Below are 13,497 nucleotides of genomic sequence, written 5' to 3'. Positions count from 1 at the left end.
TTTGCAATGACAACAGTGACGCCCTTGACGGCATAGGCAGGCAGTACAATTGATGTCGTGAAAAGCATTGTATTGTCCTGTTTTTCTGGATTATTGTGGTACGCATAGAGTTAAGATCAGGTGTCATGTCAGTTATAATACCATCTATGGCTACTGTCACCTGCCCCAAATTGACCAACCCACAAAATAAGAATAATCTTTCCATTGTCTATCTAAGTTCTTTATTACTCTTGTTAACCTGGATGATCAGTTGTAGATAAGGGACAAACTTTTATCTGCTACCACTTTATAATGAGCCTGTGTAACTCAATATCTATGAAGTGCACAATGCTCCTTTTTCAAAGCACCCTTTTTTCTACCCTTTTCACTGCCCTGACCTCTAATCACTGAGGCCCTCACTAGTGTGTGAAGTTCCCCAGTGACATCTGAGTGTGTGTGTGTGTGTGTGTGTGTGCATCCAGCCAGCTACAGGTATCGGACCCTGTAATGCCATAGAAACCATGGTAAGTATAATAGCATATCTGAGTGAAGTATTAATGTTGTTTTTATATGAAAAAACCTGTAATAGTGATCAGCTACTGTATGTATTTGCTAAGCAGCTGAGGTACTGAGGTCACTGAAGCACTGTATATAACATGATGCCTCCTCCGCTCACATGTATCAATCTTCCCTAAGTATGCAAATCTCTATGGATAATCCGCAACATCATATTTACAGTATGGAGGCTTATTTCATGATAGTCATTTGACGACTGTGTAGAGTATAGTCTATTGACAATATTAAATATTCCTTTCATGTTCTCTATATTGTTAAATGATACAGTGGGCCGCTGACATACATTCACAATACAAACACTATGACATAGTGTCCGTGGTCATACGAACCAGGAGGGTTTAGTGCAGCAGAATAAAGAGAAACTATCAGGGGGAATAGCGGCACCAAAAATACACCTATGCGAGTCACATCCATGTTCAACATGAAAGTACATTTTTCCAACAGGAACTGTTAATGTGAGTTGGAGAGAGATATTATTTTTAATGTTATACGCTACACAAAACATTATGAATGGCTTTGTCTCACAGTCATACTTTTGAAGAACAACTGAATGGAAGATGAGACAACATCACGGAGGGCTGTGGTTACTCAAGGCATTCATTTATGAGGTCACACACACCAGCATGCAGGTGTAGGTCAGACTGCCCAAAGAGTCAAACGAAACATACTTTATGAATTTCTGAGCACCTCCAAGACGTATGAAACCTACTTGGTCTTTAGACAGAAACGAAAGTAGGGAGGTTGGTCGGGGAGGCTGGGTAACCGCAATCAGTGATCGTCTAGCAATCCAAAGGTTGCGTGTCAGGGACAACTGGAGCATTTTAGCTAACCTTTCCCCTTATTCTAAACTGAACCCATTTCACCTAATCTGCTACGTAAATTATCCTAACCTTTGTCATTAGTTCCCCTAAATGCCAACACAAATTCTCCCTGTAATTCCCACCCATGCACACACAAAGACACAGACAAAGATTTACAAATATATAAGCAAACAGGTGCAGTTCAAACAATAAATATCTTTCTTCCAAAAAAGGAATAAGAAGAACAGTGACTGGCACCAAAACTCAGTTCATTCTGTGCTTTCATATCATGTCAACGATGTACAGTATATTACCACATCACTGTCTGACAAATCTGCAACACAATCCTGGAAACTCCCTGTGAAATATGAAAGTAGTTTGCACAACAACCCTATCGGGGGTGTAAATTGATACCATCTGTTGTAGTTGCATCTGTCGGTGTTGTGTGGGAATAGTGCAGGTAGTGTGTCCTCATGGAACCACCATTATGCAGAATAACTCTGGTGAATGCTTTTAAGTAGCCTGTATTCTTTTGATTGAGAGGACTGCCCCCCTGTGGCCAAGTCTGACAGGTAATATTTACGGCTCAGTTCATGAAAACGTGCATGTTGTTTCCCTGCAGTACTGTAGCTATTTTTCACATGGTCAAATAAAATCTAAGAATGAACACTAAAAACCTCATAGAAACTACTACTACTACTACCACCATGTAGACTCCCCTTCACAGGTAGATGCTTCCACACTTTTCAGAATAAGAAGTGTGTGCACAGACAGGCAGTCATTTATATAAAGACACTGAAAACATTGCTAAGGTGTTTTGAAAACAGACCGTATTATCCATGAATGACATGAATATCAAACTAAATTTGCAGTAGGCTGCATAGAGTACTTAGGAGATTGACACACATGACCAGCATTGGACCCACTCCCTGGACCAACTCCAATTTCAGTTTTTCAAACAGATTTCTTAATGATTTTATTTCACTTTACTAAACAGTTTTTTCATGATTAGTTTCCATTTAAGTTTCCATTTTAGTTCACTATAACAATGTTGAACTAATTACCATTTCCTAATTCATAACAGGAATTCAACACATAAAAGCCTTACTCAATTACAGGGGTGTTATTACACTGCATGTCAGAACTTGTGAACTTTGAACAAGAGAACACAGATTAGTTGTGGCAGCATAAGTTAGGTTACTCCAGCTCAAAGCCACAGCCATAGGACTACTTTCACTGTTTGCAAACTGCTGTTCAGGGGAGGTTGGCCAAACATCACTTTGGATTTAAGGCTACTTGCAGACTGGTTTTTTTTTGGTAAGTGTTTATGTGAATAAAATCTAGTTTAAATTAACAGTTAAAGTAGTGGAATATCGGAATAGTTAAACCTGTTGTTGAAACAGTTTCTGACCTCAGTATCTGGTGTTGAAAACATAGCATCATCAGACCTACAACGTTCTCAGATTAACCCATTGGAACTCATATCGATCTATGTTTACAGAGAATTATAGAATACCTATAAACTTATGTAGAAGAACTATAAACTTGACTAGATTCAATAGCTTTTACACAACATAAATGTCTAACATCTCAAGAAGCATCCTCCACAAACATTTGTAGTTATACAAATCCATATAAAACTCAGCATCACCATTCAAATTAGATTAACTTCTTTGATTGAATATTTTCAGTCAGGTCTAACAAAGCTTTTTGTAAGGTATGTAAACAAAATAATCGTTTTTAAAGAGACGTTGTCAGAGTAGCTCCCATCCTATACATATTTCGTGGTGCATCTGGGCTTTGCCAGTGGAAACAATTGTGTCACGTAACAAGCAAGCTTTACCAGACATAGAGAGAACTTGCACAACTTTAGAAGTAATGTGCCTGAAGGCTTGCCAATGACTGGGAGAATTGTGACAGTATTGGAAGACTTCATAGCATTACACAGTGCCTCTACGTTTTCAATTGAACATTGCATACTTATTTACAGTAAGTGTAAAGATTTGTATTGTGTACATTTTTTTTGTCAAAAATTGTCTTTCGTTAACTAACACTCGCACTGACTCTTTCCCCCTTACTAGCTCTGACTTTGCTGATAGCTACTTTATTGAGGAAAAATGTACTTACTTGTCATGTACTGTCATGTTGTGTCTTGTTTCTGTCCTTTCCCTTCACCCTGTCTCCCTCTGCTGGTCGTTGTTAGGTTACCTTTTCTCCCCCTCTTTTCCCCAGCTGTGCCTTGTCTCCTCCTAACTACCTCGTCACCCCTTTTCCCACCTGTTCCCTTTTTCCCTCTGATTAGTCCTCTATATCTCTCTCTGTTTCTGCTCCTGTCTTTGTCGGATTCTTGTTTGTGTTGTTCATGCCTGAACCAGACTATCGTCATGTTTGCTGCAACCTTGTCCTGTCCTGTCGGAACCTGCCGGTCCATCTGAGCCTACGTTTTGTTTTGTTATTAAAGAAGCTCTGTTTACGTTAATTCGCTTTTGGGTCCTCATTCACGCACCGTAACAGAAGAATCCGACCAAGAATGGACCCAGCGACTTCGGATCCTCTCCACTCAGCCGTCGAGATCCAGGGAGCGATGCTAGGCAGACACAAGCAGGAATTGTCTGCTGCTCGGCATGCCGTTGAGACCCTGGCCACCCAAGTCTCCAACCTCACAGAACAGGTTCACCATCTCCGCCTCGATCCACCGGCCACTTCCAGGGCTTTCGAATCTCCGGAGCCCAGAATCAATAACCCGCCGTGTTACTCTGGGGAGCCCACTGAATGCCGCTCGTTCCTCACCCAGTGTGATATTGTGTTTTCTCTCCAGCCCAACACTTACTCCAGGAGCACTGCTCGTGTCGCCTACGTCATATCTCTCCTTACTGGACGGGCTCGTGAGTGGGGCACGGCAATCTGGGAGGCAAGGGCTGAGTGTACTAACCAGTATCAGGACTTTAAGGAGGAGATGATACGGGTTTTTGATCGATCTGTTTTTGGGGAGGAGGCTTCCAGGGCCCTGTCTTCCCTATGTCAGGGTAATCGATCCATAACAGACTACTCTATTGAGTTTCGCACTCTTGCTGCCTCCAGTGGCTGGAACGAGCCGGCTTTGCTCGCTCGTTTTCTGGAGGGTCTCCGCGCAGAGGTAAAGGATGAGATTCTCTCCCGGGAGGTTCCTTCCAGCGTGGATTCCTTGATTGAACTCGCTATTCGCATTGAGCGACGGGTTGATCTTCGTCACCGAGCTCGTGGAAAGGAGCTCGCGTTCTCCGTTGCCCCCCTCTCCGCATCACTACCATCTTCCTCTGCCGGCTCGGGTGCTGAGCCTATGCAGCTGGGAGGTATCCGCATCTCGACTAAGGAGAGGGAACGGAGAATCACCAACCGCCTCTGTCTCTATTGCGGTTCTGCTGGTCATTTTGTCACTTCATGTCCAGTAAAAGCCAGAGCTCATCAGTAAGCGGAGGGCTACTGGTGAGCGCTACTACTCCTGTCTCTCCTTCAAGATCCTGCACTACCTTGTCGGTCCATCTACGCTGGACCGGTTCGTCAGCTTCCTGCAGTGCCTTAATAGACTCTGGGGCGGAGGGCTGTTTTATGGACGAGACCTGGGCTCGGGAACATGACATTCCTCTCAGACAGTTAAGGGAGTCCACGGCCTTGTTCGCCCTGGATGGTAGTCCTCTCCCCAGGATTCAGCGTGAGACGCTACCTTTAACCCTCACTGTTTCTGGTAATCATAGCGAAACCATTTCTTTTTTAATTTTTCGTTCACCTTTTACACCTGTTGTTTTGGGCCATCCCTGGCTAGTTTGTCATAATCCTTCCATTAATTGGTCTAGTAATTCTATCCTCTCCTGGAACGTCTCTTGTCATGTGAAATGTTTAATGTCTGCTATCCCTCCTGTTTCCTCTGTCTCTTCTTCACAGGAGGAGCCTGGTGATTTGACAGGGGTGCCGGAGGAATATCACGATCTGCGCACGGTGTTCAGTCGGTCCAGGGCCACCTCTCTTCCTCCACACCGGTCGTATGATTGTAGTATTGATCTCCTTCCGGGAACCACTCCCCCCCGGGGTAGACTATACTCTCTGTCGGCTCCCGAACGTAAGGCTCTCGAAGATTATTTGTCTGTAGCTCTTGCCGCCGGTACCATAGTCCCCTCCTCCTCTCCCGCCGGAGCGGGGTTTTTTTTTGTTAAGAAGAAGGACGGGTCCCTGCGCCCCTGCATAGATTATCGAGGGCTGAATGACATAACAGTGAAGAATCGTTATCCGCTTCCTCTTATGTCTTCAGCCTTCGAGATCCTGCAGGGAGCCAGGTTTTTCACTAAGTTGGACCTTCGTAACGCTTACCATCTCGTGCGCATCAGGGAGGGGGACGAGTGGAAGACGGCGTTTAACACTCCGTTAGGGCACTTTGAATACCGGGTTCTTCCTTTCGGCCTCGCTAACGCTCCAGCTGTCTTTCAGGCATTAGTCAATGATGTCCTGAGAGACATGCTGAACATCTTTGTTTTCGTTTACCTTGACGATATCCTGATTTTTTCACCGTCACTCCAGATTCATGTTCAGCACGTTCGATGTGTCCTCCAGCGCCTTTTAGAGAATTGTCTTTTTGTGAAGGCTGAGAAGTGCTCTTTTCATGCCTCCTCCGTCACATTTCTCGGTTCTGTTATTTCCGCTGAAGGCATTAAGATGGATCCCGCTAAGGTCCAAGCTGTCATTGATTGGCCCGTCCCTAAGTCACGCGTCGAGTTGCAGCGCTTTCTCGGCTTCGCGAACTTCTATCGTCGTTTCATCCGTAATTTCGGTCAGGTGGCAGCCCCTCTCACAGCCCTTACTTCTGTCAAGACGTGCTTTAAGTGGTCCGTTTCCGCCCAGGGAGCTTTTGATCTCCTCAAGAATCGTTTTACATCCGCACCTATCCTTGTTACACCTGACGTCTCTAGACAGTTCATTGTCGAGGTTGACGCGTCAGAGGTGGGCGTGGGAGCCATTCTTTCTCAGCGCTCCTTCTCTGACGACAAGGTCCACCCTTGCGCGTATTTTTCTCATCGCCTGTCGCCGTCGGAACGTAACTATGATGTGGGAAACCGCGAACTGCTCGCCATCCGCTTAGCCCTAGGCGAATGGCGACAGTGGTTGGAGGGGGCGACCGTTCCTTTTGTCGTTTGGACTGACCATAGGAACCTTGAGTACATCCGTTCTGCCAAACGACTTAATGCGCGTCAGGCGCGCTGGGCGCTGTTTTTCGCTCGTTTCGAGTTCGTGATTTCTTATCGTCCGGGCTCTAAGAACACCAAGCCTGATGCTTTATCTCGTCTCTTCAGTTCTTCAGTAGCCTCCACTGACCCCGAGGGGATTCTCCCTGAGGGGCGTGTTGTCGGGTTGACTGTCTGGGGAATTGAGAGGCAGGTAAAGCAAGCACTCACTCAAACTCCGTCGCCGCGCGCTTGTCCCAGGAACCTTCTTTTCGTTCCCGTTCCTACTCGTCTGGCCGTTCTTCAGTGGGCTCACTCTGCCAAGTTAGCCGGCCACCCTGGCGTTCGGGGTACGCTTGCTTCCATTCGCCAGCGCTTTTGGTGGCCCACCCGGGAGCATGACACGCGTCGCTTCGTGGCTGCTTGTTCGGTCTGCGCGCAGACTAAGTCCGGTAACTCTCCTCCTGCCGGCCGTCTCAGGCCGCTTCCCATTCCCTCTCGACCGTGGTCTCACATCGCCTTAGATTTTGTCACCGGACTGCCTTCGTCAGCGGGGAAGACTGTTATTCTTACGGTTGTCGACAGGTTCTCTAAGGCGGCTCATTTTATTCCCCTTGCTAAGCTTCCTTCTGCTAAAGAGACGGCACAAATCATCATCGAGAATGTTTTCAGAATTCATGGCCTTCCGACGTCAGACGTCGTTTCGGACAGAGGTCCGCAATTCACGTCTCAATTTTGGAGGGAGTTTTGCCGTTTGATTGGGGCTTCCGTCAGTCTCTCTTCCGGCTTTCACCCCCAGTCTAACGGTCAAGCAGAACGGGCCAATCAGACTATTGGTCGCATCTTACGCAGTCTTTCTTTTCGCAACCCTGCGTCTTGGTCAGAACAGCTCCCCTGGGCAGAATACGCCCACAACTCGCTTCCTTCGTCTGCGACCGGGCTATCTCCTTTTCAGAGTAGCCTCGGGTACCAGCCTCCGCTGTTCTCATCTCAGTTCGCCGAGTCCAGCGTCCCTTCCGCTCAGGCTTTTGTCCAACGTTGCGAGCGCACCTGGAAGAGGGTCAGGTCTGCACTTTGCCGTTATAGGGCGCAGACTGTGAGGGCTGCTAATAAGCGTAGAACTAAGAGTCCTAGATATTGTCGCGGTCAGAGAGTTTGGCTCTCCACTCAGAACCTTCCCCTTAAGACCACTTCTCGCAAGTTGACCCCGCGGTTCATTGGTCCGTTCCGTATTTCTCAGGTCATTAATCCTGTCGCAGTTCGACTTTTTCTTCCGCGATATCTTCGTCGCGTCCACCCGGTCTTCCATGTCTCCTGTGTCAAGCCCCTTCTTCGCGCCCCCGCTCGTCTTCCCCCCCCCCCCCCCCCATCCTTGTCGAGGGCGCACCCATCTACAGGGTCCGTAGGATTTTGGACATGCGTCCTCGGGGCCGTGGTCATCAGTACCTAGTAGATTGGGAGGGGTACGGTCCTGAGGAGAGGAGTTGGGTTCCCTCTCGGGACGTGCTGGACCGTGCGCTGATCGATGATTTCCTTCGTTGCCGCCAGGTTTCCTCCTCGAGTGCGCCAGGAGGCGCTCGGTGAGTGGGGGGGTACTGTCATGTACTGTCATGTTGTGTCTTGTTTCTGTCCTTTCCCTTCACCCTGTCTCCCTCTGCTGGTCGTTGTTAGGTTACCTTTTCTCCCCCTCTTTTCCCCAGCTGTGCCTTGTCTCCTCCTAACTACCTCGTCACCCCTTTTCCCACCTGTTCCCTTTTTCCCTCTGATTAGTCCTCTATATCTCTCTCTGTTTCTGCTCCTGTCTTTGTCGGATTCTTGTTTGTGTTGTTCATGCCTGAACCAGACTATCGTCATGTTTGCTGCAACCTTGTCCTGTCCTGTCGGAACCTGCCGGTCCATCTGAGCCTACGTTTTGTTTTGTTATTAAAGAAGCTCTGTTTACGTTAATTCGCTTTTGGGTCCTCATTCACGCACCGTAACATTACTAGGACTGTGATATGTGAAGAAAGAACTCTCCGGGAAAAAGAAAGGTGGAGGTGTATGTTTCATGATTCACTACTCATGGTGTGACTGTGGTAACGTACAGTAGAGGAACTCAAGTCCATTTGTTCTCCCAATCTGGAATACATCACCATCAAATGCTGACTGCATTACCTTCTGAGATAATTTATTCGGTCATCGGCCGTGTATATTTACCTCCAAGCCGACACTGTGACAGCTCACAAGGAACTACACTGGACTTTGTGAAAACTGGAAACCGCATATCTTGAGGCCGCATTTAGAGGTTCATGTCTATGTACATAGACATTAAACAATGGTCACTTTAATAATGTCTGCATACTATTTTACCCACTTCATATGTATATACTGTACAGCGCCTTCAGAAAGTATTCATACCCCTAACATTTGAATTCAAAATTGATTAACTATATTTTATTTCTCACCCATCTACACACATTACCCCATAATGACAAAGATAAAACATGTTTTTAGACATTTTTACACATTTATTTAAAATAAAATAAAGAAATATACAATTTACACAAGTATTCACACCCCTGAGTGAATACATGTTAGAATCACCTTTGGCAACGATTACAGCTGTGAGTCTTTCTGGGTAAGTCTCTAAGAGCTTTGCACACCTGGATTTTACAATATTTGCACATTATTCTTTTGTCAATTCTTCAAGCTCTGTCACGTTGGTTGTTGATCATTGCTAGACAGCCATTTTCAAGTCCCTTCTATGCGTGGCATTGGAAAACCTCCCTGGTCTTCGTGGTTGAATCTGTGTTTGAAATCCACTGCTTGACTAAGGGACCTTACAGATAATTGTGTGTGTGGGGTACAGAGATGAGATAGTCATAAAAAATTATGTTAAACACTTATTGCACACAGAGTGAGTCTATACATCTTATGATTTAACTTGTTATTATGCTAATCTTTACCCCTGAACTTATTTAGACAAAGGGATTGAACACTTATTGACTTAAGACATTTCAGCTTAAAATGTTTACTGAATTTGTAAAAATGTCTAAAAACATAATTCCACTTTGACATTACGGGGTATTGTATGCAGGACAGTGACACAAAATCTCAATTTAATTAATTTTTAATTCAGGCTGTAACACAACAAAATCTGAAAAAAGTCAAGGGGTGTGAATACTTTCTGAAGGCACTGTACATGATTAACATATGAATAACACAGTAAATTATTGATCAACACAGAAAATGTGTATTTTTCTACTAGCACTAGCACTGACAACAACTACTTTATTGACTGAAAAAGTACTTTCTACAACTGTGATATGTGGTTGTCTCATCCAGCTATCTTAAAACCTATTTGGGATAGGGGGCAGCATTTTCACTTTTGGATGAATAGCATGCCCAGAGTGAACTGCCTCCTACTCTGTCCCAGATGCAAATATACAGTATGCATATTATTAGTAGTATTGGATAGAAAACACTCTGACGTTTCTAACACTGTTTGAATGATGTCTGTGAGTATAACAGAACTCATATGGCAGGCAAATACCCGAGAAAAAATCCAACCAGGAAGTGGGAAATCTGAGGTTTGTAGTTTTTAACTCAGCCCCCATTGAAGATACAGGGTGATATTAGTTATATTGCACTTCCCAAGGCTTACACCAGATGTCAACAGTATTTAGAACCTGTTTTGAGGATTCTACTCTAAAGGAGGGGCTCATAAGGGCTATTTGAGTGAGTGGTCCGGCAGAGTGCCACAGCCTCGGTCTGGCACGCTCATGTGAAAGGTAGCTACGTTCCACTTCATTTGTACAGATAAAGGAATTGTCCGGTTGAAACATTAATGAAGTTTTATGTTAAAAACTTCCTAAAGATTGATTCCATACTTAGTTTGGCATGTTTCTACGGGCTGTAACGGAACTTTTTGAACTTTTCGTCTGGATTTATTTGCCCTAACAAAAGAAGACATTTGGACATAACTGATAGACATTATCAAACAAATCAAACATTTATGGTGGAACTGGGATTCCTGGGAGTGCATTCTGATGAAGATAATCAAAGGTAAGTGAATATTTAAAATGCTATTTCTGAGAAATGTTGACTACCCAATATGGCGGGTATCTTTTTGGCTGCTTTGTTGTCTAAAGGCTGTACTAGGATTATTGCATGGTTTGCTTTCTGATACAGCGGTTGCATTAAGGAGAAGTTTATCTGAAGTTCCATGTATAATAGTCGTATCTTTATCAATGTTAATTATGAGTATTTCTGTAAATTGATGTGGCTCTCTGCACAATCACCGCATGTTTTAGAACTACTGAACGTAACGCGCCAATGTAAACTCAGGTTTTTTTTATATAAATATGAACTTTATCAAACAAAACATACACTTATTGTGTAACATGAAGTCCTATGAGTGTCATCTGATGAAGATCATCAAAGGTTGGTGATTCCTTTTATCTCTATTTCTGCTTTTTGGGACTCCTCTATTTGGCTGGAAAAATTGCTGTTTTTCTGTGAGTTGGTGGTGACCTAACATAATCGTTTGTGGTGCTTCGCTGTAAATCCTGTTTGAAATCAGACACTGTGGCTGGATTAACGAAAAATGTATCTTTAAAATGGTGTAAAATACTTGTATGCATGAGGAATTTTAATGATGAGATTGTTGTTGTTTTGAATTTGGCGCCCTGCACTTTCACTGGCTGTTGGGAGGGGGGATTCCGCGAGTGGAACGCACTAATGCAATACTTGTAAGTCACTCTGGATAAGAGTGTCTGCTAAGTGACTAAAATGTTAATGTAATTCAAACCTATTTATTAGGAAATAAGAGATGGAGTTCCTCTGTAACTAACTATTCTTCCTTTGTATCGTTTATCAAAGGATTCACCTAAGAGATGCATCAACCAGCCCTGGTCACGGTTGCTGTTCTGCTCTTCTCTCTCACCACTGTCTATGGGGGGAACGTGCTGGTCTTCCCATTGGATGGAAGCCACTGGGTGAATATGAAAGTCCTCATCGAAGAGCTGCACTCCAGAGGCCATAGCATCACAGTGATTCGTCCAACCACCAACTGGTACATCAAGGAGAAATCCCCTCACTACTCGTGCATTACCATCCCAGTATCTGGTGGTGGAATTGTTGAGGAGGTCTTTAGTTTGTTTGTGAGCAGACAATTGCAGATCCAAAGGGAGCGTGGAAGTTTCTGGTCTCGTATGAGTCTGGAGCTTGAGGTAGCGAAGCAGATCTATGAGTTACACAAGGATTTGGTCGTAATGATGACTACGATATTCGAAGATGCCGAACTAATGCAATTGCTTCGCGATGCAAACTATGACCTGGTTTTGACAGATCCTGCCATTGGTGGGGGTGTGTTTCTGGCTCACCGCATTGGACTTCCTCTTGTCTTCAATGTCCGATGGACAGTCCTGGGCGAGGGTCACTTTACCATCGCCCCCTCGCCTCTCTCATATGTCCCGTTGCCAGGAGCACTGTTGACAGACAAAATGACTTTTCAAGAGAGAGTCATAAATGTTCTGTTTTATCTTTTTACAAGGTTTCAATTTGCATACGTCATAGACCCTAACTACATTCCGTTTGTCCATCGTTACTTCGGCCCTGACGTTCACTACATGTCATTGTTCCAGGCAGCAGACATATGGCTCATGAGGAATGACTTTACCTTTGAGTTTCCGCGGCCCACCATGCCAAACGTGGTCTACATGGGCGGTTTCCAGTGCAAGCCCTCGAAGCCGCTTCCTCAGGACATGGAGGACTTTGTCCAGAAGTCCGGGGACCATGGGGTCATCATGATGTCCCTGGGGACCTTGGTGGGACAACTTCCTGAGGACATCACTGAGGACATCGCAGCTGCTTTCGCCAAACTGCCTCAGAGGATCGTCTGGAGGCACACTGGGAAGAGGCCCACCTCCGTGGGCAACAACACCTTACTAGTGGATTGGCTCCCCCAGAACGACCTCCTTGGACACCCCAAGACCCGAGCCTTTGTTGCCCACGGCGGAACCAATGGAGTCCAGGAGGCCATCTACCATGGTGTCCCTATTGTTGGCCTCCCGTTGGTCTTCGACCAGCATGATAACCTCAATAGGATGAGGGCTAAGGGAGTGGCTAAGATAGTGGACATCGCCACCGTAGACAGAGACATCTTCCTGGAGGCAGTGAAGGTTGTTCTCTATGAGCCGACCTACAGGGAGAACATGCAGAGACTATCCAGGTTGCACAGGGACCAGCCCATGAAACCACTGGACCGTGCCATGTTCTGGATTGAGTATGTCATGAGGAACAAAGGAGCGGCACATCTGAGGACAGAGTCTTATAAGATGTCCTGGTTCACCTACCACTCTGTTGACGTCATAGCCACGCTACTGGCCATTGTGTTGCTCATAATGCTGGTTAGCACTTTAGCTGTAAAGTTTTTGTGGCATTCGGTGTTTTGTAGGAGGAAGTGAAACATGAATGATATCGATGTATTAATGAATATTAATATTTTATCAAATTATCATTAATAAAATATTCAAAATATTATTTGATGGTATCCTTCCTAACATCAATAAGAATGTCACACTCCTTAATGTGGGTATTTGAAACAATACAGTTGGTTACTTTTGGTAATATATCTTTGCATGTCACCCTCACATTAAGTATTGTACTCCAAATTTGTTATTACTGTATGTTGTAAATGTTGTACTACAGCACAAAAAGTCACTTGGGTTGAGAGAGAGAGAGAGAGAGAGAGAGAGAGAGAGAGAGAGAGAGAGAGAGAGAGAGAGAGAGAGAGAGAGAGAGAGAGAGAGAGAGAGAGAGAGAGAGAGAGAGAGAGAGAGAGAGAGAGAGAGAGAGAGAGAGAGAGAGAGAGAGAGAGAGAGAACTCTCTGATATAGGTGACAAGAGCTGATAAAACTCCTGGATCTGATTACAAATAGTTATTACATTTGTATAACAAGGCCAAAGAA

The 13,497-nt window shown here is 44.9% G+C and overlaps 1 protein-coding gene across 1 annotated transcript; it reads left to right on the top strand.

The window, feature by feature from the left end:
* The first annotated feature begins 2,502 nt into the window (after positions 1-2,502).
* On the top strand, positions 2,503-13,062 carry LOC110525461 (UDP-glucuronosyltransferase 2A2-like). Its single transcript, XM_036979595.1, has 2 exons — positions 2,503-2,670; positions 11,407-13,062. Exon 2 carries the CDS (start codon positions 11,422-11,424, stop codon positions 12,991-12,993), a length of 1,572 nt encoding a protein of 523 aa, XP_036835490.1. The 5' UTR covers positions 2,503-2,670; positions 11,407-11,421; the 3' UTR covers positions 12,994-13,062.
* The last annotated feature ends 435 nt before the right edge of the window (positions 13,063-13,497 follow it).

This window comes from Oncorhynchus mykiss, chromosome 6, assembly GCF_013265735.2.
Source record: "Oncorhynchus mykiss isolate Arlee chromosome 6, USDA_OmykA_1.1, whole genome shotgun sequence".
Lineage (NCBI taxonomy): Eukaryota > Metazoa > Chordata > Actinopteri > Salmoniformes > Salmonidae > Oncorhynchus > Oncorhynchus mykiss.
This window is presented reverse-complemented; position numbering and strand designations above follow the sequence as displayed.

Excerpts from the sequence above, each read along its gene's own strand:
- LOC110525461 (XM_036979595.1), top strand. The coding sequence starts at position 11,422 with ATGCATCAACCAGCCCTGGTCACGGTTGCTGTTCTGCTCTTCTCTCTC.